We start from the raw sequence: 24790 nt of genomic DNA, 5'->3' as shown, positions 1-24790 counted from the left end.
TTATCTGTGATACTTGATAAATGGTCCCCACATCCATAATTGGGTCTTCACACCCATCATTTCCCAGCTGTTGCCCCCCTACTGTTCTAAGTATCCAATCCCAAAGGCTGAAAAAGCACCGGTGCCTACTTTGCCTGAGAAGCTTTCTATGCAAATATGGTCTTACTTGGGAATAACACCAACCTGGTGGTTTTCTACAGGCCAGATTTCTCCTACAGCCTCTTGCATTAAAAAAAAAATCTTCAAAGTAAATAGGCACTCATGGGAATTCAGCCTGTAAGGAGCCCAGTGAACTTCAGCAAGGCAGGACTTGTGTTCATGTTCAAGTTTTTCTCCTCTAATTTGGGAACTGGCATGGAAAGCCTGGAAAGGCAGCTCTAAGCGATTGCCTTTCTCACGTTTCTCAGGCAGAAGCAGGAGATATTCATGGATTTCTGTTTGTTTTTTTTCCCCTCCCTCTCCCCGCTGCCCCTTCAGATTTATGAGGACTCCAAGATGAATTTGGAGCAGGAGAGGCCCTTTGTCTGCAGTGCCCCAGGCTGCTCCCAGGTGAGTGTGAGGAGGCCCTGCTCCTGCCCGGAGGCACCTCCCATCCTGTGCTGCTCAATCCTGCCTGGAGGGTCTTCTTCTTTACCAAGATACCACCACCATCATCATAATTGTCATCTTCTTCACCACTATTATTTTCCTTCTTGAATAGCTTCAACCCCTGTGACAGTGCCACTTCCACCCGTAACTTCCCTCTGGAAGGAAGCCAGGTGCATCCTGCTCACCAGCTGTGCAGGACTGTCATTTCTGAAAGGGGAAGGAGGATGTCTACTTTTACAATAGCTGCTTGAATACTGTCGTAGACTGAACTCTGTTTTGTTTTCCTCTTTGATTACGATAATGCCCCCATAACTCTTCTAGAACTCACAGTTTTTCAACTCATTGAAACGTTAAGGGGGGGAGTTGGCCTGCTGTGCTGGATTAAACCTCTTTTAGCCTGGCTTCTGTCAAGTGGAATCATTATGAGGACTAGATGAGATAACGGGTATGGAGTGTTTAGTATGCGGCCTACACAGATTAAGTGCCAATTAAACCCTATTGTTGTTAAGGCTCCTACTACAACCACAACTACAACTAGTGCTGCTGCTGCAGCTGCTATTACTTTTACACTGGAACCTATCTCTTTGGAAGAAATTGGACACATCCATCACCTAAAATCAGAGATTTGCATTTTACCTGTAGTCCCTGATGGTGACTGGAATCTTGGGGCGCCTCCACAATCCAGTCACGGGAAGATTGAGGCCAGTGACCATACATGGGTACTGTCAGGGAAAGATCTTCATTTTATGGGATATAGGACAAGCTAAGTCTCCCAAGCATAGGCATGTTTCTAACATGGGTAGTTATTCTCTCTTTCCCTCAGTTGCCCAGTAGTTTCAAGTAGAATAAAGCTCCACTCTCCTGTTTGTGTAGTGAGGGTGGCAGGGCTGGCAGTGGAGTGGGGAGCAGTGTCTAGGAGTCACTGAAATGAGTGGTGACGTCCGGTGACATATTCCTAGAGTGTTTGTGGACAGTTCTGGGAGCCTCCTGGAGGGAGGATGCCATAGAAGCACAACCTAAGATGTTGCTGGTGTTAACAGCTGCTGACAAGCTAGCAGAACCTTCTGCTCAGCTCCCAGCAGGTTCACCAGGGGCTTATGCATGAATGTTTATTTCCAACTGATAGGTAGAAAAAGTGGTCGAGAAATTATCTTGAAGTACAATGATTTTGAAGCAAATTGGTATGACCACTTTGAAACTGGATGCACTAGGGAAATAGAAATGGGTGAATAAGTTCACTTGGAAAAATCCTGCTAAACCTGAACTCCATATAGTGAAGGCAGAAAATCACCTCCTCTAAGAGAAAACCGATTCCCACTCACCTTCTTTAAAGAGAAGTTTCGGTGGCCAAAGGGAATCAGATCATTTGAACAATTTGCTTTGACCGTGAAAATGTGATTTTAAGTTTTATTCAATTCAAGGTCACTCGGCCAATTTTGGGGGTGCCTGCTTTGTGCCAGGCACTGTGGGAGCCCTGGAGAAAAAACAGTGCACAGGACAGACCCATCCCTGTCTTCAGGGAGCTCCTACTCTAGGCATCAGACATGCAACGACTTGATCAACTGAGAGAGTGGAATAGGAGAAATTTATTTTACCTGGGTGATTTAGTGCAAAGCTCCTCTAAGGAAGGGATGTTTAAGAGGAGGGTATCACCAAGAGACCTGGCGAAGGCAAAACAGCGTTCAGGGTGAGTTAGGATCCCCAGCAGCATCCAGGGCTGTGAATGAGAGTCCAGGAGAGGATTTCGAGGAAGAGCTTCTTACCCATATCTAATATAGGTATAAGAGAGAAGAGAAGTGTGCACAGGTCATCGACTATATGGCAGAACTTCTCGAGCTCATTCTCTTGACAGCTTGGGCTGAATAATTCTTCGTTGTGGAGTGAAGGAGGGGGATCCTGTGTATTGTAAGATGTTTGGAGCATCCCTGGCGTCTACCCACTAGATGCCAGTAACACTCCCCAGTTGTGAGAACCAAAAATGACTGCAGACATTACGAAATGTTCCCTGGGGTACCAAATGGCCCCTGGATGTGAATGGCTGTTCTAGGGTTTGCATTTTGGCTTCAGCCTCGCTTCTTTGTGGGTTCCTTTCCTTTTGGGGATCACCTACTCCACTTCTAATTGATGCTCTCTCGCTTTATTTTCCATATTGCCATAAGCCACCTTACCCACCTTACCTTCTTTTTGGAACCTGGCAGGGTATAAATAAACAAATGCCTCCGAGGTGTTGTCACTGGTGTCAGCCGCTGCTAGAGCAGGGGTGGTGTGAGGACTGAGCAGAGGCTGTTGGGTTTGGCAGTTGGGAAGTCACCAGCGACCTGAGAGAGGAGTAGGGGTGGAGGCCAGACTGCAAGGGATTAACGAGTGAGTGGGTGGTGAGGAAGTGGAGGTGGCAAGTACAGAAGACTCTTTCAAGAGTAGTAGGCACGAAGGGAAGCAGAATGATAGAATGGTGGCCTGAGAAGGAAGCAGCGTGAGAGAGGTTTTTTTTTTTTTAAAGATTTATGTATTTATTTCTCTCCTCTTCCCCCCACCCTGGTTGTCTGTTCTCTGTGTGTATTTGCTGCGTCGTCTTCTTTGTCTGCTTCTGTTGTTGTCAGCGGCATGAGAATCTATGTTTCTTTTTGTTGTGTCATTTTGCTGTGTCAGCTCTCTGTGTGTGTGGCACCATTCCTGGGCAGGCTGCACTTTCTTTCATGTTGGGAGGCTCTCCTTACGGGTGCACTCCTTGCGCATGGGGCTCCCCTACACGGGGACACCCCTGCGTGGCAGGGCATTCCTTGCGCGCATCAGCACTGCACATGGGCCAGCTCTACATGGGTCAAGGAGGTCCTGGGTTTGAACCATGGACCACCCATGTGGTAGACGGATGCCGTAACCACTGGGCCAAGTCCGCTTCCCGAGAGAGGTTCTTTTTAAGTTAAGGAGTAGCTGGGCTGGATTTAGGCAAGGGTGAGAAACCAGGGAGAGGGTAGGAGGATGCTGATGAGAAGCACCCTAAAGAGCAGCAAATCACCAGAAGATGGGCATGCTTCTTCCTCTGAGACAGATGAGAATGGTAATAGAATACGTGAAGTTACAAGCAAATTGTGGAATGGAGGTGATGTTAGGGGTTGGAGGAATGCACTTTGAATGACCTTGAACTTCTCACTGAAGACCCAGGTCATTTTCCTAAGAAGACTTGTGGGCTGAAGGAAAGGCCTGGGCAACCTTATGGCAATTGAAGGTTTATGTAGTTTCATGATTTTAAAGAACAATTCCAAGTTATACCCTCCCAACACACATTTAAAGATTTATTTTTTATTCTTTTATTTATTTCTCTTCCCCCTCATACAAGTTGTCTGCTCTCTGTGTCCATTTGCTGTGTGTTCTTCTGTGACCGCTTCTATTCTTATCAGTGGCACCAGGAATCTGTGTTTCTTTTTGTTGCATCATCTTGTCGTGTCACCTCTCTGTGAGTGTGGTGCCCTTCCTGGGCAGGCTGCACTTTCTTTCACTCTGGGTGGCTCTCCTTACGGGGCGCACTCCTTGTGCGTGGGGCTCCCCTACACGGGGGGCACCCCTGTGTGGCAGGGCACTCCTTGCGCACATCAGCACTGCGCGTGGGCCAGCTCCACAAGGGTCAAGGAGGCCCGCTGTTTGAACCTTGGACCTCCCAAGTGGTAGGCAGATGCCCTATCCATTGGACCAAGTCAGCTTCCCCCAACACACATTTAGATGTAAAGATGAGTCTACAGCTTGATGTCCATAACTGGTGGGGAAGTTTTTCTTTTTTCTTGACTAGCACTTAGAAAAAGATGGTGCATCTTTAATGGGTGAGGCATTAGAATTGAGGAAATGTGGAAATGCCAGTAGTAACAAGAATCTCCTGGTGGGGTATTAAGAACTCACAGTTGAGCCAGTCATCGCACTCATGGCATTTACTTTAGCAGTGTTCCATAGCCCGGAAACCTGCGTGGAGAGAAAAGGATGGCTGGGAGGAGGAAAGGGGAGTAAATATGAATCGTCAGTGTTGGCAAATCGTCAGTGTTTGCACTGAATTGGGGTGATGGAGGGATTTTTTTAAACATTTTTCCCTCACTGAAAGAAAATTTGCTTTATTAGGAATGGCCTATAACACCGTTCTTTTGTTTCCTTTTGTTTTATAATACCATTCTGATTCTACAACTCCTTGACATTATCTTTGTCTTGGAAGTAAAGAGAAACAAACTTCTCTGGCTCTTTGTAATTTCAGAGAGCCCAGTGTTAATTACACGGTTCTTTTTCCCTCTGTGGAACTGTGTTTTGAATCCTAGTGGCCTCTCTCAGCTCTTTATTTGTTGTAGACTGTACATTGTGGTTATTTACAATATGCTCTTTTCCCAATTAACCTTTTAATTCATGGATGTCTCATAATTACCTCTGTTTGGATGGCAATGAGAGTTAATTTGAGGCATTATAGCAAGTATTGTCATTATTTAACAAATAATCTGGTCAATATTCTACTTTAGGCTATCTTTTTATGGAGTAAAAATGGTTTACAGATATGAAAGGGATGATATTACCAGGTTTGTTGATATATATATCACATAAAAATATAATAAACTTTTAGATTAAAAGATGAGGAACTTTAAACCACGTCCTGGTCACAGGTGGTGGTAGTATCATGTATTCGCTCATTTTAAGGCACTAGAGAAGATCAAGGGACTAGATGAAGCAACAGCAAAAAGCCATATGCAGAAAGCAAAGCTCTATGCATTTAGAAATCTGGCAGGATTACTGTGTTTTGTAAATTCTATGCTCTTCAATTTATAGGATACAAATGTCAAGTAAACAAAGTGATATTTATTTGAAGAAATACTTTTAGAAAGTTCCGCAGGGTTCATTCCAGTGCATTCTCTCATTCTCATGAAGGTAGAACCATACTATTTGCATACTATTTACTATATAGAATAATATAAAAAGGTAACTGAAACTGATGACTATCCTGAGGAACTGGGAAATTCTGAAAAATGTTCTAAATGGTCAAAGAAAGAATTTATCTAGAATTTACTGTGTTTTGTTGTGTTTTCATTTGACTTTGATAAAGCAGAAACTCTGTTATATTCAGTTAGTAAAAATGTACCAGTCTGAGTCAGGGCATGGCTAGGATCTGCTGCAATAAAAAAATCACCCCAAAGCTTCAATGGTTTAAAACAAGAGCATATTTCTGTTGCTCAAGGATAAATTTCTACTGTAGATTGACAGCAGGTGCTGCTACTCTTAGACCTTCAGAGATTTTGGATGACAGAGATGCCTCCATTTCCAATATTGTAAGTTACTATGCCACAGGGAAGGGGAGCTCTAGAGGGCCTCACAATAAGAATTAAATGTTCTCACTTGGGTGACATGCCACCTCCATTCATGACCTAGTGGACAGAAGCAGTCCCATGGTCCCACCCAACCACAAGAGGGCCAGGAAGTGCAATCCTACTTGAGAAGGAAAGTCGATCAATTGAAAATATTTCGGAGCTGCATTTTTGATGAGCATAATATCACTCCCTGACCATTAAAAATAAAGCGTCCATTTACTACACTGTATGAAGTACAGGATACTAAAAATAATTTATCACATTACTTATAAAATCATATATATATAATTATCTGAAAAATCAGACAATGAATGTACAAAGTCTTTATAAACAGAAACATACCATTCAAATACTGTGGTGTACATTTGTAAAGAAATCTGTCAGATCATTAAGCAAGGCATATAATTCTTTGCTTAGTCTGACATGAATCAAGATTGTTTTTCAATTTCTGGCTTTAGATGTATATACCTAATGTCTATACTTATCATGCCTTAGACTTAATTTTGCTCTCTTACGTTGAACAATAGTAACAACTAGAGAAGATTTCCAAATGGTTTTCCAAAACTCTAGTGCTACCTAGTCTCAGTCCACTCTCCTGTTTGAATATGGTTTTCTCATATGTTTAAGTAAAAATGGGAAAATGTTCCTTTTGTTATGCTGCCACTATTAATTATTCTTTGGGTCCATAGATAAACATTCATCTAAACACTGTTATTCTTTAAAGAAGCTACCTAATGTTAGGTAGGTAACAAGGTGCAGCATATACCTGGTGCATATATTATTTTAATACTTTCAGTAGTTACCATTTATCTCTTCTTGTTTTACCCATTAACTAAACACAAAGTTTAAATTCTCCCCTCACATGCGAATCTCTGGTTCTTAAGGAAATATATGGTTTACTGATTAGTCATCCCAGTTGGTTACACTCAGTGACTAAGAAGAAGAGGCTTTAAAAAGGAGTTCCCAGAAAAGGTGTGGGGAGTCAGGATGATGGAAAGCAAAGATGTCCTACTTCTTACTAGTATTCAGCCAGATTTTTCTGCACCATGGTTAATGCCTTTGGTAAACTATAATGGAAATAATGGTGCATATGTTTGGGTGTACTCCAAGGGAACATCCCAGCAGGTTTTGCATAAAATAACTTAGGAGTTTTACTTCTTGCACTTTCATTCTCTTTCAGAACTGATTTTTATTTTTTTGCCAGTCAGATTTGCAATGCTGAATAAATCTTTTTCTCTATGATGGCAAATATGTATTACAAAACTGAATGGCTCTTCTCCCTCTCCTTTTTTTTCTATTTGTCTGACAGCGCTTCCCAACAGAGGACCATCTGATGATTCATAGGCACAAGCATGAAATGACTTTGAAGTTTCCCTCAATAAAAACAGACAATTTGTTATCAGGTAAGGGGTCATCAGGCAAAGAGGCTTTGGGTGATCATATCAGTCACATGTCAGATACTAACTCTACTTTTGGTAGGCTAATTCCCACCAGTAAACTCTTTACTTTGAAAATATACATGTCTAAGGTATAGCAGAGAGTTAAAATAATAGTAAGCAGACATGTAATCAGTTAATGTAGGTTTCACCCAAATAATTGAAGAGCTATGACTTCTCATTTTTCTGGAATGTGAAACATTTATTACCATGAAACTTGGCTCTCCATAAATATTTTTTAAAACCACACGCCTATAATCTCTCACATGACTGATACTATTAATAATTGAGCATCTATAATGCATACTGCACTGTTTGGAGAGCCTTGGGAGATACAAAGACTGTTAGTTTTCTGTTCTTGAGGACCCTCCAATACAGTAGGCATGTGAAAAGTTAGCTAAAATAAAGGACTGTCCATGATGCATATCAAATTAGTTCTGTAAGCAAAAATGCTGTAAGACTTTAGTAGACCCTTTCTGGGCTGAGGTGGTCAGTGGAAGTTTTCTTAAAAAGTGCCTGCTTCTTAAGTGGAAGATTAAATGAGAGAATGGAAACATAGGAGGTACTCAGCAAGCGTGAGCAGAAATAAGGGCTAGTAATTAGCCCCTCAGTTAATTGCCCTTCTTTCCAGCTTTGGGAGGCCGTTTGGCAAATTAGAGTGCAGGGCAGGGAGTGAAGAAACTTGAACTCAAGCCTGGACTCTGCCTTCACTGGTTGTTTGACCTTGAGCCAATTGTCGAACCTTCTGGACTTTAGCTCCTTTATTAAAAAGTGGAAGTCATAGTATCTCCTCAACCTATCTCACAAGCTTATTGTGAAGATCCAAGGACTGAATGTAAGTGAAAGTGCTTCATAAACTCCAACAGGATAAATGAAACATTTTTTGTTATCTTTTTAGACTAGAAAGATTTCATCTGAGCCACTCATTCCTTGGCACCCTGAAAGAGGTGGCATGCCCATGGACACGTTTTAAATGGGATCAGAAGAGAAACTGACTGTCCTGGCAGGTCCGACACATATCACTTAGCATTTCCATGACACTTTAATTTTATTATTACTGTTATTAGTATATCCTCTAAGAGTTTTCCCTTACAAGTTATGATTATAACCCAGATTTTACTGATTGAGGAGGAAGGGTACAAGGAGATGGACCAGCTTCCCCAGGTACACTGAGCAGGGCAGAGATTAGGGCCCTTGATTGTGCAACCATAACCCACTGATTTGCCCTCGGCTACTGCATTGTGAGGCTTCGATAGCTTGTATGCACAATTGAATACACCTGGTGACAGATCAGTTCACAGGTCTTCAGAAAGCCACCAGTGGCTTGTTCATAGAGCAGGTGGACTGTGGTTTGGAAGTCTCTCGGTGTTCAAAGGCAGCCTCTTCCCCTCTCTCCACCACCATCAACACCCTTCTCTCAGCCTCCTTTTGTTTTTTATTGAGCTACCTATCTCTTCAGAAACAGTATTGCCGTTCCTTAATTCTACAAACAGAGATGCAGAAACTCAAATTTGTAAGAACTGTAAGAGTCTAAAAGAGTTAGGAAGGATGGTCAGTTCTTTTGCTTTTGCTTATCATTTATTATGTTCCATAGTCACACATAGTATAACTCTATAGCTCAACGATGTAGGTAGTAGGTCCACAGACTTTACAATTCCCAACATTTAAATTCATAAGTTCTCCCTTTAATGCTTTCCAAGTTGATTTCCTAAGATAGGCTGCCTGGTGGTAGGGGCGTGGGAGGTGAGTGTTAGAGAGCAGGAATTACAGGGGGGTATAGTGGGCAGTACCAGTATTGTACCTTTTGGGCAGGCTGCTGGGATGGCCATACAAGGAGCCTATCAGAAGGGCTGACAAAAACCATCTGAAGATCTGGGAACACTGGGTTGAAGCATTCTTCTATATATTGCCAACAAATGGTTTTTTGTTTTTTTTCCCCACTTTTAAAAATTAATTTATTGAAGTATATCACTCATACATAAACATAAATAAATGGTTGTGAACTTACAAAACAAACATGTATAACATCATACAGGACTCTCATAACTCACCTTACCACCAATAACTCATGTTGTTGTTAAACCTTTATAACTAATGATTAAAGAGCATTGTCAAAATATTATTATTAACCAAAGTATTTTTCCCCCAACCAACCCTATTATTATTTTTATATCATTTATATATGAACATATATAAACAGTTAAGAGTATAGTAAAAATTATGAACTTACAAAGCAAACATGCCTAATATCATAGAGGGTTCCCATACATCAACCCTCCACCAACACTCATTGTTGTGAGACTATTGTTACAAATTATGCAAGAATATTGTCAAAATCTTACTACTAATCATAGTCCTTATCTTACAGTTGGTGTGTTTTCCCCCAGCCCACCCTATTACTATTTTTTAAATATATATTTTTATGACAGAAGTTGTAAACTTATAAAACAATCATGCACATGTGCAGAATTCCCAAACAACACCCCTCCATCAACACACCACACTGTGGTGGAATATTTGTTACAGATAAGGTAATATCATCTGATTGTTACCGTGTCCACAGTGTACATTTGGATCACATTTTCCGTACTGCCTCATTATCAACACATACATTTTTCACATAGATGCAAGAATATTATATTATTACTGCTAATCACAGTCTATAAGTCACTCCAGTTGTATTTTTCCCATGTTTCTCCACATTCCCGACACCCTGCAGTAGTGATGTACATTTGCTCTAACTCACAAAGGATACTCTTGCATCTGTACCATCAACTACAATTCTCATCCACCTCTTGGTTTACTGTGCTATTCAGTTTCTAGATTATTCTCTAGCATTCTGTCAATTGGCATTTACATACCTAGTCTACCATTTTCAATCACATCCCCATTTAGAAACTAGCTGTTGTTCACTATGTGTTACCATCCACTCTATACATTTCCACACTTTTACAACAAAGCTAATTAAGATTTCTACATACCTTAAACATTAGTAGTCCATCTCAGTCCTCCTCTTATCTCCTTTAAGAATCCACCACCTACCACCAGGTCTTAAAGATACTTTCCTACAATTTCTTCTAGAAGTTTATGGTTCTTGCTTTTATTTTTAGGTTTTTGATCCATTTTGAATTAATTTTTGGATAAGGTATGAGATAGGGGTCCTCTTTCCTTCTTTTGGCTATGGATATCCAATTCTTTCAGCACCATTTGTTGAATGGATTGTTCTGCCCAAGCTATGTGGGTTTGACAGACTAGTCAAAAATCACTTGACCATACATGTGAGGGTCTGTTTCTGAACCATCAATTTGGTTCCATTGGTCCATGTGTCTGTCTTTATGCCAGTACCATGCTGTTTTTACCACTATATCTAGGTAATATGATTTAAAGTCTGGAGATGAGGGTTCATTTTTCCTTTTTATGATGTTTCTGGCTATTCAGGACCCTTGCTCTTTCAAATAAATTTTATGATCGTGTTTTCAAATTTTTTTTTTAATGCTGGTGGAATTTTTATCAGGGTTGCATTGAATCTGTACATCAATTTGAGTAGAACTGACATTTTAATGATATTTAGCCTTCCAATCCATGAGCATGGAATGTTCTTCCAGTTATTAGGCCTTTTTTGATTTCTTTTAACATTGAGTTGCAGTTTTCTGAATATGAGTGCTTCACATTGTTGGTTAAGTGTATTCCTGACTGAGTTTTATCTGTCATATTTTCACCACTCTTTTGACATTTTCAGTTACTTTTATTGATATAATCTTTATTTCTAGACTCTCTTCCTGGCCTCTCTCTCCTGTCTTTTCTTTTCAGGCTCTTGTATTAGTATTTCCTAAAAATCTGGTCTCTTGCTTAGAAATTCTCCCAGTTTCTATTTATCTGTGGATTTTCTAATCTTGCCATCATTTTTGAAAGACAGTCTTGCTGGATTTAAGATTCTTGGCTGTAAGTTTTTCTCTTATAGTATCTTAAATATATCACACCACTATCTTGCCTCCATGGTTTCTGGTGAGAAATCAGCACTTAATCTTATTGGATATCCCTTATATGTTATGGATTGCTTTTCTCTTGCTGGTCTCAGAATTCTCTCTGTCTTTGGCCTTAGACGTTCTGATGAGTATGTGTCTCAGAGCTGGTCTATTTGGATTTTTTTGGATGGGAGTATGTTTTGCTTCTTGGACATGGATATCTATGTCCTTCAATAGGGTTGGGAAATTTTCTACCATTATTTCTTCGAATATTCCTTCTGCTTCTTTTCTCTTCTCTTCTCTTTCTGGGACACTCATGACACGTATGTTTGCATGCCTTTTGCTGTTGTTTAGTTCCCTGAGACCTTGTTCAATTTTTTTCCGTTCTTTTCCTCATCTGTTTTTTTGTATGTTCACTTTCAGAGGCCATTTCTTCAAGCTCACCAATCCTTTCTTCTTCCTCCTCAAGTCTGCTATTATATGATTCCAACATTTTTTAAATTCCATTTATTGTACCTTTCATTCCCATAAGATCTGCTATTTTTCTATGTATGCTTTCAAATTCTTCTTTGTGCTCATCCAGTGTCGTCTTAATATTCTTAATCTCTTTAGCCATCTCATTGAATTTATTAAGAAGATTTGTTTGAACATCTGTAATTAGTAGTCTCAACTCCTTTATGTCATCTGAAGGCTTATCTTGTTCCTTTAACTGGGCCACACCTTCCTGTTTCTTGGTGTGGATTGTAATTTTTGTTGGTGTTTTGGCATCTGGCTTACTAGAGGATTTATTCTGGGTGCAATTTTTCTCTTTAGGGCTTCCTGCCCTTTCTCCCTTGCTGGTTGTGCAGTAGGAGCCAAAACTGCAATTGGTACTATAAGCTGAGGAGGCTCAAGCTGCCCTCATTGTGCCAGGGACCAATGAAGCTTCTCCCAACTTTCTCATTTGCCAGGGGTAGGGACAGAGTCCCAGACATGTGGAATAATCCAAGTTGTGCAGGCCTATACTGTAGTTGCCCAGAGAGACTGATGAAGCTTCATACCCCTTTCTCCCCTGCCTGGGGCAGGAATGGAGCTGCAGGTATGGGCAGCAATCTCTGCAGTGTGGGTCCAAGATGATTGCAGTTGCCCTAGTAGACTTCCAATTATCAGTCTGTGCCAGCCAAATATACCGGCAAGTTACCTGGATAGGCTGGTGCAGGGCCGACCAGCCTCCTCCCTGCCAGAGGTGGGGCTGAAGCCTAGCCTAGGGCTGCAGGCTGATCTGGGTGAAAGAAACCTGTTTCTACTGTCACTGTGCTTTTCAGTCCTTAGGCTGGGGGTGGAGTCAAAATGGTGGACACTGGCCTCTTTCTGGCTCGGGCGGATTCACATCCCAGCTGTTCCAAGGGTTGTATCTTAACCAGCTGAGTCTACCAATCAGTAGCCGAAATCAGCAGCTAACTGTCTCTTCCTCCCCTGTTTTTGGGAAATGGAGTTTCCAGTTCCAGCCACAGAATAGCTCCTGGGGAGCTCGTGCTGCCAGAGTAGAACAATCACCGACCTCTGGGACTTGGCCGGTAATTTCCCAGAGAGGCTGGTGCAAGTCCCTGCAGCTTCCTCCCTGCTGGAGGTGGCACTAGGGCCTAGGCTAGAGCTGCAATGTGACCTGGATGGAAAGAAGCCAGTCCCCACCAGCACTGGGATTTTCAGTCCGCCCTGCTTCCCCTCATGCCAGGCGCAGCGTAAAGATGGCGGCTCCTGGCCTCTTTCTGACTTGGACAGGCTCAAATTTTAGTTGTTCTTAGGATTATGCTTTAGGCAACTGAATTTACACATCAGTAGCTGAAGTTGGTGCCCAACCGTCTCTTCCTCCCCTGTTTTTGGGAAGAGGAGCTTTCAATTCCAGCTGTGGAACAGCTCCTGAGGCGGCTTGTGCCTCCAGTGGAGGATGGGCACCAGCCTCCAGGGCCTGGAGCATTCTACTTACAAGTCCTCTCGGCAGATGGGCAGTCTCCTTCTCCCATTCCTTCAAGGATGAGGCAGGATGCTCTTCTGGTTTCCTGGAGCCCCCGAACAGGTGCTTCAGCTAACTCCAGAGAGCTCTGGGTGTTTACTAACTGCCCTGGAGCAGGAGCTGACACTAGGAGCTCCTTACACTGCCTCCATCTTGCTGGTTGTCTAGACAAATGGGTTTTGATGAAACTTTTGCAGCTTTTCAATTGTTCTTACCAGATCCTTATTAATTTGAGGTGGTTGGTGCTGATAATTGGCAGTGCCAGGTAGAGAATTACTCAGAGAAAAGTGGTCTGATCTTTTTTTCTATATTAAAAATGTTTATTTTTTAAAGAAGCTTTGGATTACATAAATGTTACATTATTAATATAGGGCGATTCCCATTTACCCCACAACCTCCCCTCCCCCACTTTTTCCCATTAACATCTTTCATTGGTGTGGTACATTTGTTACAATTGATGCACACGTATTGAAGCATTGCTACTAACCATGGTCAATAGTTAACATTAGAGTTTACACTTTGTACCACACAATTTTATAGATTTTGGCAAAGTGAGTAAGGGCCTGTATCCATCATTCCAATGAAATGCAGAATAATTCCAATGTCCAAAAATGCCTCAAGTTACAACTATGCTTCCCTCTCCCTCCCCTCAGAACCTTTGCTGACCACTTCTTTTATACCAATGTTATAAATTCTTCCATTACTAGAATAATAATAAGTCTACATTAGTTCATATTTGCATTATGCTCTTATGTTTGTTCATTCCTTAAACTTGAGGATTTTTGGGATTTGGGACACTCTGCTTTCAATTGAGAGGGGGCATAGATCCCATGGGGCAGATGGATGGAACTGTCTTGCTTGCAGTTGCAGATACTCTGTTTTTTTTAGATGGGCATTGTCCTTCCTCATCTCCTTGTTAGTTGCCCTGTGTGAATCTGATGAATTGGAGGGTAGGTGTTGGCTGCAACTCTGCTGAGATTCAGCACATGAACAACTGAAGATTTAAGCCTCTGGGACATATATTTAATGTGTATAGTTCTAATTATAGGTTCAAATGAAAGAAGCATAAGAACCACATGTAGTAAAATTATAAATAAGTCCAATGCTGATACATTGAGGAAATAGATTATCATATATTCCAAGGTAAAGCCCACTGACAGGGTGCTGAATGCCTGAGATTGTATGCCCTGCCTACAGTGTCTAGATGTCTCTGGAGCCCTCAGAATCACCCCTGCTTGAAGCACTGTTTTCTGTGGCAGTCAGTGAGATCTTCCTGAGATGTGCATAAGCATAACCTCTGGAATGACCTCCTTACTCACTTTGAAATCTCTTAGCCATAAAAACTCATTTGTATTTACTATTCCCCCTATTGGTCAAGGTCTTTTTCCAAATGCCTTTATGGAATACGAATATGTTCAAGTGTTCATGGGATGTTGTGTTGGTGGGTGGAGACCCACACAATAACCGAAAGAATATTGAATTTCCATCCTTGGAAATTCTGCTACATTCTCTAATAGAGCAGTAAGAATCCCTAGAGTACATGGGCAGTGCTTAGTGAAGGAGCACAGACCAATATACCAAGCACTTGATATTGATGGTTTTACTTAGGAACCTTGTTCTTATGAAATTGAAACTTAGCCTAGTATTACATATTGCCTCAAGGCCTCCTTGTTGCTAAAATGTGGCCCCTCTCTAAGCCAAACTCAGTATATAAATTTACTACCTATGCCCTGGCATGGGACATGGCTCCTAGGAATGAGCCTCCCTGGCACCAAGAGATTATTACCAGGAATCAAGCAGTCTAATTTTTATTATGTTAAACTTGGAGTGAGAAAATGAAGGAGAAATAAACATGAGGAAAAATAGCTTAAATAATACTGGGCATATTTTCTCTTGCTTTCTTGAGTTTTATGGTGAAGCTGGTATAAGGCATTTGATTTTCCTAGTGAAATTAAGTGCTAAATTTTTAAACTTGCTACCCACTTTGTAGGTTTGTAGTCTCATAGAATGTTCTTGCTGGAAGGGAATGCAGAGCTCATCCAGTGCAGCAATGTGACTCTCCTCTCGGGGACTTAGATCTACTATGTTTCATATGCCAGAGTTGTCCACAATGAATTGTAAGAGACTACTATTGGGCATTTTTTATTTAGTAATTTTTCCCAGGGAAATAATTTCATTTTTTAGGTATTCAAACTTCATTTTCTACAATGATAGTTTTAGCATGTCAAATTGCATATATGATCAAAGATTTTGTCTATATCTTTAATTTATCAAACTTAAAAATCTACTCTTATAGAAACATATTTATTACATTTCCATTTCTTAATGTACCTTGTGCCTATTTTGTGGCACATAATGAAGATGGACATTTCATGCAGCTTGAAATACAGTAACAATAAGAATAAAATTAATAGAAACCAAATCTTAAAATAACAAACATCATCGGGAGGCAGATTTGGCTTAACTGATAGAGTATCCACCTACCACATGGGAGGTCCAGGGTTCAAACCCTGGGCCTCCTGACCTGTGTGGTGAACTGGCCCATGCGCAGTGCTGATGCATGCAAGGAGTGTTGTGCCACACCAGGGTGTCCCTGCATAGGGGATCCCCACGCGCAAGGAGTGTGCCCTGTAGGGAGAGCCACCCCACATGAAAAAAAGTGCAGCCTGCCCAGGAGTGGCACTGCACACATGGAGAGCTAACACAGCAAGATGAAGCAACAAAAAGAGACACAGATTCCTGGTGCCGCTGACAAGAATACAAGTGGACACAGAAGAACACACAGCGAATGGACACAGAGAGCAGACAACTAGAGGGGAGGGGGGAGGGAATAAATAAAAAATAAATAAATGAAATTTAAAAAAACAACAAACATCATCAAGGCAAAGCCTTCAAGACCTTCTTTAGGCCATTTTTTCCCAAGCAATATTCAATTACACAAAATTTCATTTTAGATGAATTGGTGTTTGAAATATATTAAAAAGATAAAATATGGCAGGTGTGTACACAACTAACTTTGGGGTATCTGGTTAATCTGTATTTGGGACAATAACTCCATCCTTCATTAATTGTAAATAATACAGCTAGGGAAGTTGTTTAGATGCCATAGATATGCTCTTCAAGTGTCCAAAGGATTGTAAGACGTGAAATAATTTCACATCTTTGCCCTAATGTCCATTTTATGCAGAACAGGTGGGTTTTATTACTAAAAAATAACACTAAAGGATCTTTGACCTGCCATAAGGCAGGATAATAAAAGTGACAGTTGTGATGTTTTGTTATTAAAATGAAATCTGCTCTTACGAATAGGCAGTAAACATAAAAACCCTCATTCTAAAGGGACAGAGTAGGATCAGGAATGAGTGTGGGTTCTCATGTACAATCCTTCTCACTTTGATTTTCCTATCCTTACTTGACCCACATGGTACTTTCCAGAGTCCTGAGATGATGGTGGACAAGTCTTTTCCTTTTAGATGTTCTCATTTTGATAGAAGATAATTTCATGGTGAGAGAAGCTGTAACATAAAAGATTGTTAGATGAAAGCTCTGAAATGGACATTTTTGAGGACCATACACTTCCACAGACAGGTTTTAAAAAGTTCAGCTACTGTACAGCAAAGATTTGCTTGGTTTGAAAGTTATGGTCAAATTACAGTATTAGAGATAAAAAGGATAGTGATTAGGACCACCTAATTATTTTTATATGATTTTATAGTTAGGCACCCAGGAATGTCCAAATCTTGTTTTGTCCATCAAAAAGCTCAATATTTATGGTATGGAGAGAGAAACAGGGACATTCTCCAAGGTAGGGCTTGTGTGAATGTGTGTGTGTGTGTGTCGGAGGAAGATGGTGGATTTTGCTGCATGGAGAGACAAGTGAAGTTTAAGAGCAGTGTGGACCTTTCCCAAAAGGTAAAATCTGGTCCATGTCTCAAGTCGAAAATCTGAGAAAGGGGCATACAGGCCATGCCTTGCAATGCCCAGGAATCCCATCATCAGACATTGCTCAGTCAATGCTGTCGGCAGCAGGTGTGCACTTGCGTGGAAGTTAGGATAGGCACTGAGTAAGATGTGGACAGAGGGCTCAGTGGCCGTCCACACTATTCACTCATTCAGGAAACACTTATTGAGTGCCTACAATGATCCTACTGTGCGAGGTGCTGGGGATGCTGTGCTGAACAGGCCGCATGAGGTCCCTCTTCTAGTGAGTGTGCGGAGGAAGGTAATCAACAAACAAACAGGTAAATGAACAAGCAAACGCCAGTTAGTGACAAATGCTATGATGAAGGTAAAACATGACGCTGTGACAATTGGCTGGCAGGCTGCTGAAGGGTGAGAGGTCAGGCAGTGACTCTCCACATAAATGGCAATTGGATCAAAGCTTGATGTTCTGCACTAGATGCTCAGAGGTTCATTCTTTGACTTTTGAATATGATGGAACTGGAAGTGGTAAGACCATAAGACATGGTGTAGCTGACTATATCTTTTTTAAAAAATTAATTAATTTATTTTTAATGTTACATTAAAAAAAATATTGGTCCCCATATACCCCCCACCCCCCTCACCCCACTCCTCCCATAACCACAACATCCTCCATCATCATGGGACATTCATTGCACTTGGTGAATACATCTCTGAGCACTGCTGCACCACATGGTCAGTGGTCCACATTACAGTTTACACTCTCCCCCAGTCCACCCAGTGGGCCATGGGAGGACATACAATGTCCATACAATGTCCCTGCAGTACCACCCAGGACACCTCCAAGTCCTGAAAATGTCCCCACATCACATCTCTTCTTCCCATTCCCACCCTCAGCAGCTACCATGGTCACTTTCTCCATCTAAGTACTTCCACTACTAATAACATTAGTTCCAGAATAGAGTATCAGTAAGTCCACTCTAATTCATACTCTATTCCTCCATTCTGTGGACCCTGGGATGGCTATGTCCACACCACCCCTCTATTGAGAGGGTGCCTCGACTCCACTTGGACGATGGCTGCCATTCTCCTGTTTGCAGTTGTAGGCACTCTTGGCTCTGGTGTGGTGGTTGACCTTCTTCACCTCCCTGTTAGCTGGGTGGGGTAAGTCCAATAAACCAGAGGGTAGGAGCTACAAGTCTGTTGAGGCTCAGGGCCTGGCTATCACATGAACAGTCCAGAGATTCAGGTCCCCCAAGTATACACTAAACCCCAGTGCCAACCATAGGTTCAATGAAAGTGATAGGAGAGGCTTGTGAACAAAGATCATACCTAAGTCCAACTCCATCACACTCAGGACCACAAACTCCAAAGTAGGGCCAACTGACATGGCACTGAAATCCATCTGCCATGACCATAGACCTGTGGTCTCTGTAGCCCTCAGAAGAACCAGTACTTGGGGTTGTATCTATTTTAGCTGTCTCTGGGACTCTGCTGAAGTGTGCATAAGGGTGACCCCTTTGATGACCTCTCAGCTCTTTTTTGGAGACTCATAGCCATATAAACTCATTTGTCCTTTCCATGTAGGCTGAGATATTCTGCTGGTCTGAGCTGACCCTTTTATTCAAGGTTGTTCTCCAGCCATATCATCAGCTGGTACTTGGTAGTAATCCCTCAGTGCCAGGGAGGCTCATCCCCAGGAGTCATGTCCCACACTGGGGGGAATTTACATGCTGAGTTTGGCTTTAAGACTGGCCATATTTGAGCAATATGGAGGCTCCCAGGAGGTAACTCTTAAGCACCGTGCGGCTCTAGGCATAGTTCTTATTTCAGGCCCACAGGCCCACAAGCATAGACTTTAGCATCAAGGGCTAATTGTTGGACCATCCTTCCTTATTGGTCTTAGCCATTGCACTCAGAGGAGTGTTGCTGTTCCATTGGGGAATGCAACAGAGCTCCCCTGGCCAGGAACTCAGCACTCCCCCAGCCATCTTTCCCAACTGTAACCATTATGAAAATATCCAAACATTTTTATGCACCCTGTACATATGCCCTGGAGAACTCCCTCCCAACCATCCGCCCCCCACCAATAATACCCCATACCAGTATTCCTCCCCCACCACCATTGAACCCCTCTGTGGTACAATACCTCCCTGAAAATGAAGCCCAATATATCGCCAGGTAACATTAATAGTAAAATGGGATATAGTGATGGGTTTAGAGGTTAGATTTAGAATACATACTAATTGAGAAAAATTAAAGTAAAAATAAATTGGGGTATAAAAAATTAAAAAATGAAAAAGCTTTGTTTTTGATGTTTTGCCTTCCATCACTGCAATAAGTGTTGCCCTGTATGCACAATGGCAAGGCAACTTCTTCCATCTCTTCCTCAGTGCCTACCTCCTTTCTTTTTCTTTTTCTTTTTCTTTCTAATTATTAAGCTTGTCTTCACAAAAGTTTTAGACCACAGTAATTCATATATACAATATACAGTACTCCCACATATTCGACATCAGACACTTTGTCCCTTGCCCAGCAATAATTTTTTTACATGTTCATACTATATAGATGACTGTATCTTGTGCTGGCACTGGAAAGGAGACAAGAGCGACAGGCTTCCTCTTGCCATCTTCCTTATCATTGTCAGCACTCACCGGCTGATGAGCATCCAACCTAAATAACAGTATACTTCTTCAGAACACAGCTATGTTCTTGGAGTAGGTCTAGAATCAGGGTCTGTCTTAGTTCTGATCTCTAAACCTAATTCTCACCACAGAGAGAGCAAGAACAGCATTCAGTGAAGTAGAACATTCGTCTCTGAAAGACTAATCATGACCAACTAGACCATCACAGGACCCTTCTTAATGATCTGCGAGTATTTTAAAGGGAAAGCCACAGGGAAGGTGACATATCTCATCCCAAATTCTTTCTGGGATTACTGGGATATATAAAAAATGATGATTTACTGATTAAGTAAATGAATAAATTGCACACACACTCACACACACATGCATGCACGTACACATGTGGCCCATCCTTACCCCTTTTATTTCACAATTCTTTTGCTACTGAAGATGCATAATAACATCCCACCATCCCACAAAAATTAATTGGATTTTTGTGGAACAGAGGGTAGTGGAAATGGCTTGCTTCAGAGGACAGCATAATTTACTGCCTTATAATTTACTATGCTTATTGACTACCATTTATTGACTGCTTACTTTGTGCCCAGCATTGTGGCCCCTCCTTTACATACATTATGTCATTTAATCCTAACCACTTTTTTCATATGAGGAAACACAATCAAGAGGATAAATATTTTGTCCAAAGTCCCTATATATCAACAGTTCTCTCACTATTCACCTAGATTTGGTGAGCTATACATACGAAGAATGTGTTTTGGTATTACGTTTGTGTTTAGACATAAATCTATAAACTGCTTTTTCTCACATTACTGACCTATCTCTTCTATAGTCATCAAATGGTAGAAATAGCCAAAAGTTTTTACAAGGTGATTATTGTTGGCCTCCGCTGCGGCACTGCAGGTGGGTCACTGCAGGCGAGTCGCTGCCGGGGATCGGGCCTACGCCACGGCCTGACCGGGGCGGCAGCGGGCGGCTCAAGGCTTGGGGGACGCGCGGTTCGATGGAGGAAAAACCACGGAGACGAGGTCTATGCGCAGGTCTGATTTTATTCGGGAAGTACATGGGGTTTTATAGTGTCATGGAGGCGGGGAGGTTGTGGGAGGGGCATGTCCGCGGGGCAGCTGAGGATTGGCTGCAGAGGCAAGGGCGGACCTGCGGTTTATGACGTAAGCCATTGATGGCAGAGGGGGTTGTTTCCGAGGTTGTGCCGGGGGCGGATACGGGATGAGGGCGGTTGAAATGAGGCGGGGAGAACAGCGATCAGCTGGGAGGGGGAAGATAACAGTGACTGGGAGGAGGGGCAGAGGGAAGCAGCAGCACAAACTGCTGCTGAGAAGGGCCATAATACAGGGAGGTTACGAGGAACAGGCGGGCAAAGTGTAAGGAAGCGAAAGGCAGGGTGGGAGCAGGGGACAATTGCTCCCTCTTTCAAAAATAAGAACGCACAGGTTTTGTGGGATTGACATTTTGTAGGGAGGAAAGATGAGGGGGGTGAGAGGAGGGGAAATAGGAGAGAAAGGAACGAGGAGGGGCTACCGGCAGGGGGCGTGGGGGCACGAGGGGGGCGTGAGCAGAGGGGAGGGCGGCTAAAACGCCCGATTCCCCATGCGGAGGGCAGAGAACCCGTACCCGCAGCTCGAGGCGACCACGATGGGCCCTATCGATGGCCGCCTCCTGCCACCTCCGTGAGCCACACCTGGGCGTGCCGGGCCTCCTCGGGAAGGGGATGGCTTTGGGAGAGGACTAGGACAGCTGTGGCCAAGAGCCTTTGCCGCTCTCGGTGCTGGCGAACGGACTTGCGGATACAGGAGGCGAGGCCTAGGAGGAGGAGGAGAAGGAGGAAAAGGAAGGCGTAGAGGAGGAGGCTGGAGGGTTGGAAAAGGGAGAGGAATTTTTGGAGCACGTCTCTAAGGAGGGAAGCTGAGAGGGTTGGGGGCTTGATGGATTCGAGGGTGAGGATGTGTTGCTGGAGGGAGTGGGTGTAGTTGAGGAAGGAGGTGTTGTAAGAGGAAAACATCCATTGGCGTAGTGCAAGGCGGGCGGTCACCGACGAGTTGAAGGGGTGGGGGGTTAAGCAGAAGCTAGAGAGGGGCCAACGGGCATCACAGGTGGTGGTGGCTATGTCGTAGAGGGCGGCAACGTCAGCGGCGAGCAGGTCGATTTGCTGCTGTAGGTTGAATAAGGCTTGGTGGTGAAGGTAGTTGATGTTGCTTTGGTCGCCGAGGGCAAGGGCTGCTGCTGTGGATGCGTTGATGACGGCGGAGGCAGCGCCAGAAGAGACGGCAAGGGCCGCCGCCGCGGTGGTGGCGGCTGCGAGGGATGCGAGGACGGCAGCAGTAATGGCGGCTGTGATGCCAAAATCTCGGGGGTGGCGAGAAAGGGGGAGATCTACCAGCTGGGGGGCAACCCAGTCGGGGGAGTCAACGGGGAGCCACACAACGCGGGGCTGCATCACCAGAAAGGCGGAAGGGAAGGAAGAGTTCCAGTGGTTTGCGAGGCTGCAGTTGGTGAGGGTGGATTCGGAAGGAGGGGGGCATAAAAGGAAATAGTAAGGGTGTCGAACGAACGGGGTGGAGGTGAAGGTGACGTTGGGGGGAGGGGTTGTAGGCGAGGAGACAGTATGGGTGATAACCGGGACGTTGGCGTGGGAGACAAGGCAATTGGGGTGGCAGGTAAGGGCGCGGAGATCGAAGCAGGTGTGGGGGTTGCACAGGGACATGACGCTAAACGTGCGGGGGACCAGGGGGGAAACTTGGAAGGGGTTTGCATAGCAGGGGGTAAGGTTGTGGGGGTCGGCGATGTTGCTGGGGGCTCCGTGGAAGAGGCCACCAATGCGAGGCGTGGGGTAGAGGCAGGGGGTCCAAGGGAAAGTGGGAAGGCGGGCCGGCAGGGTGTCGGCGTGGCAGGGCTGGACGAGGGGCCGCATGAAGGGGTGGGAACTGGGCATGGGGGCGGAGTTGGTGGGGAAAAGCCAGGGACCTGTGACATTGAGAGCGGAGGCGTTGAAGGAGGAGTTGACGTTGAGGGGGGAGGTGGGGGAGAGGTCAAGAAGAGTGGCGTTGGTGAGAAAAAGGCACGAGTTATTGCGGGGGTTTACGCACAGGGAAAGGTTGGTGACGAACTGCAAGGCGTCGAGGGGAATAGGGATGGAGACATTTGGCAACGACGAGGAGACAGGAAGGGCGAGGGGGTCGCAGCTTTCTGGGAGGAAGTCGCAGTTGGGGGAGTACATGGTGGGGAAGGTGGGGGAGTGAGGGGAGAGAAAGAGGAAGCCAGGTGGTTGAAGAAGGGCGGCCCAAAGGGGCGTGGCCTGGGCTGAGGAGGCTAAGGAGAGCATAATGATGAGAAGGTGTAGGGGGGGGGTGGTAGGAGGGCGCGGGGCAGGGGAGGCGCGAGCACGACGGAGAAGCTGGAGAATTTGCTGCTCGATGGAGGCATCTTCGAGGGAGAGACGGCTCAAGCGGCGGACAAGAAGACGACGTCGACGTCGCTCGCGGCGGGAGAGAGCTGGCGTGGTCCCTGCGGGTGATGGCGCAGGAGGGGCAGACTCAGGCGGGCTCGACTGGGCGACTGGAGGCGTCATCTGCAATGACAAGAGGAGAAAAACCTCACGGGGGGGGTGAGGTGTGGAGAGGGGCCATCATTATGGCAGGGGGGAATCATCAGGGGGAAGGGGGTCGGGAGGTGGAAGGTCGGCAGGGCCGTGTGGAGTGAAGGGCTTAACAAGACGAGCAGGGATCCAGACAGGCTGGGGTGCGGATTCTGGGAAGACGCAGGCAAATCCTCGCCCTTGGGTGAGAAGGGGCGCTGGTCCGGTCCACTTGCTAGTGAGCGGGTCGCGCCAGAGGACGAGAGGGGCCGGAGTGGGCCGGTAAGAGGGCCCCCAGTGCTTGTGGACGGGCGAAAGCCCCTCAGAGTCAAAGGTCATCAGGTTGTGCTGGATGAGCACTTGCGTGACTGTTTCACGTGGGGTGAGGCGGGGTTGAGTCTCTCTAGTCTTCTGGACGAGGATCTTGAGGGTTTGGTGAATTCTTTCAACAAGTCCTTGGCCTTGCGGGTTGTATGCGATGCCGAAGTGGTGGGTGATGTTGTAGAGCTTCACAAACTCGGCAAAGGCGGCGCTGCGGTAGGCGGGGCCATTATCTGTCTTTATGTCCCAAGGGACTCCCATGAAGAGGATGGCTTCCCGGAGCGCTTGAGTGGCATACTTGGCAGACTCTCCCGGGAGGGCGACGGCGTAGCAGAGGTGCGAAAACGTATCGATGGCAACATGAAGGAACTTCCATCGGCCAAAGGAAGTGACATGTGTGACATCTAATTGCCATCTAGAGTTGGGCCGCAATCCGCGCGGGTTGACACCCTGGGGCTGGAGTGGCCCCAGGGGCAGCAAAGGTGCGCAGGAGCGGCACGCACGCACCAGATGTTTGCATGTCTCGATGGGAAGTTCTGGGAGGAGTCGATGGAGGGCGGGCGCACCAAGATGGAAGCGCGCATGCAAGGTCTTTGCCTGGTTGATAATGTCTCCTACGGCAGCTGCGGGGCTAAGGGCATTGATGGAAGCACCTTGGGCGGCCTGGTCAGCGAGATGGTTGCCGTGAGCCAAGGGGCCTGGGAGGCCTGAGTGGCTCCTAACATGGGCAATGAACCAGGGTTGTCGCCGCCTCTCTAAGAGGAGTTGAAGGTCAGCTAAGGCCAGGTTGATGTCCCGGTTGCCGATGCTAGCAGGTGGCAGGAAGGCCGCAAAGGCAAGGATACGAGAGACCTGCAGGCAGTAGAGACTGTCCGTGAAGATATTTACTGGCTGGTCCTGGAGGTATTGGAGAGCCAGAGTGACGGCTTTCAATTCGGCCACTTGGACAGAGCTGCTATGTCGGCGGGTGTGGCAGAGGGGTTGTGTGGAGTTGGGCTTGTA

At 44.6% G+C, this 24790-nt stretch overlaps 1 protein-coding gene across 2 annotated transcripts in view; it reads left to right on the top strand.

The window, feature by feature from the left end:
- CREB5 (cAMP responsive element binding protein 5) overlaps positions 1-24790 on the top strand; it is a 438879-nt gene that overhangs the window by 98920 nt on the left and 315169 nt on the right. For both annotated transcript variants that reach the window (XM_058296844.2, XM_004476075.5), the window contains exons 2-3: positions 478-549; positions 7228-7321. In XM_058296844.2, the coding sequence (XP_058152827.1) occupies positions 496-549; positions 7228-7321 (148 nt within the window). In that variant the 5' untranslated portion in view covers positions 478-495. The remainder of the gene's footprint in view (positions 1-477; positions 550-7227; positions 7322-24790) is intronic.

This window comes from Dasypus novemcinctus, chromosome 5 (genome assembly GCF_030445035.2).
Source record: "Dasypus novemcinctus isolate mDasNov1 chromosome 5, mDasNov1.1.hap2, whole genome shotgun sequence".
In the NCBI taxonomy this organism is placed as follows: domain Eukaryota; kingdom Metazoa; phylum Chordata; class Mammalia; order Cingulata; family Dasypodidae; genus Dasypus; species Dasypus novemcinctus.
Note: the sequence above shows the minus strand (reverse complement) of the source record. Positions and strands in the feature narration are given on the sequence as shown.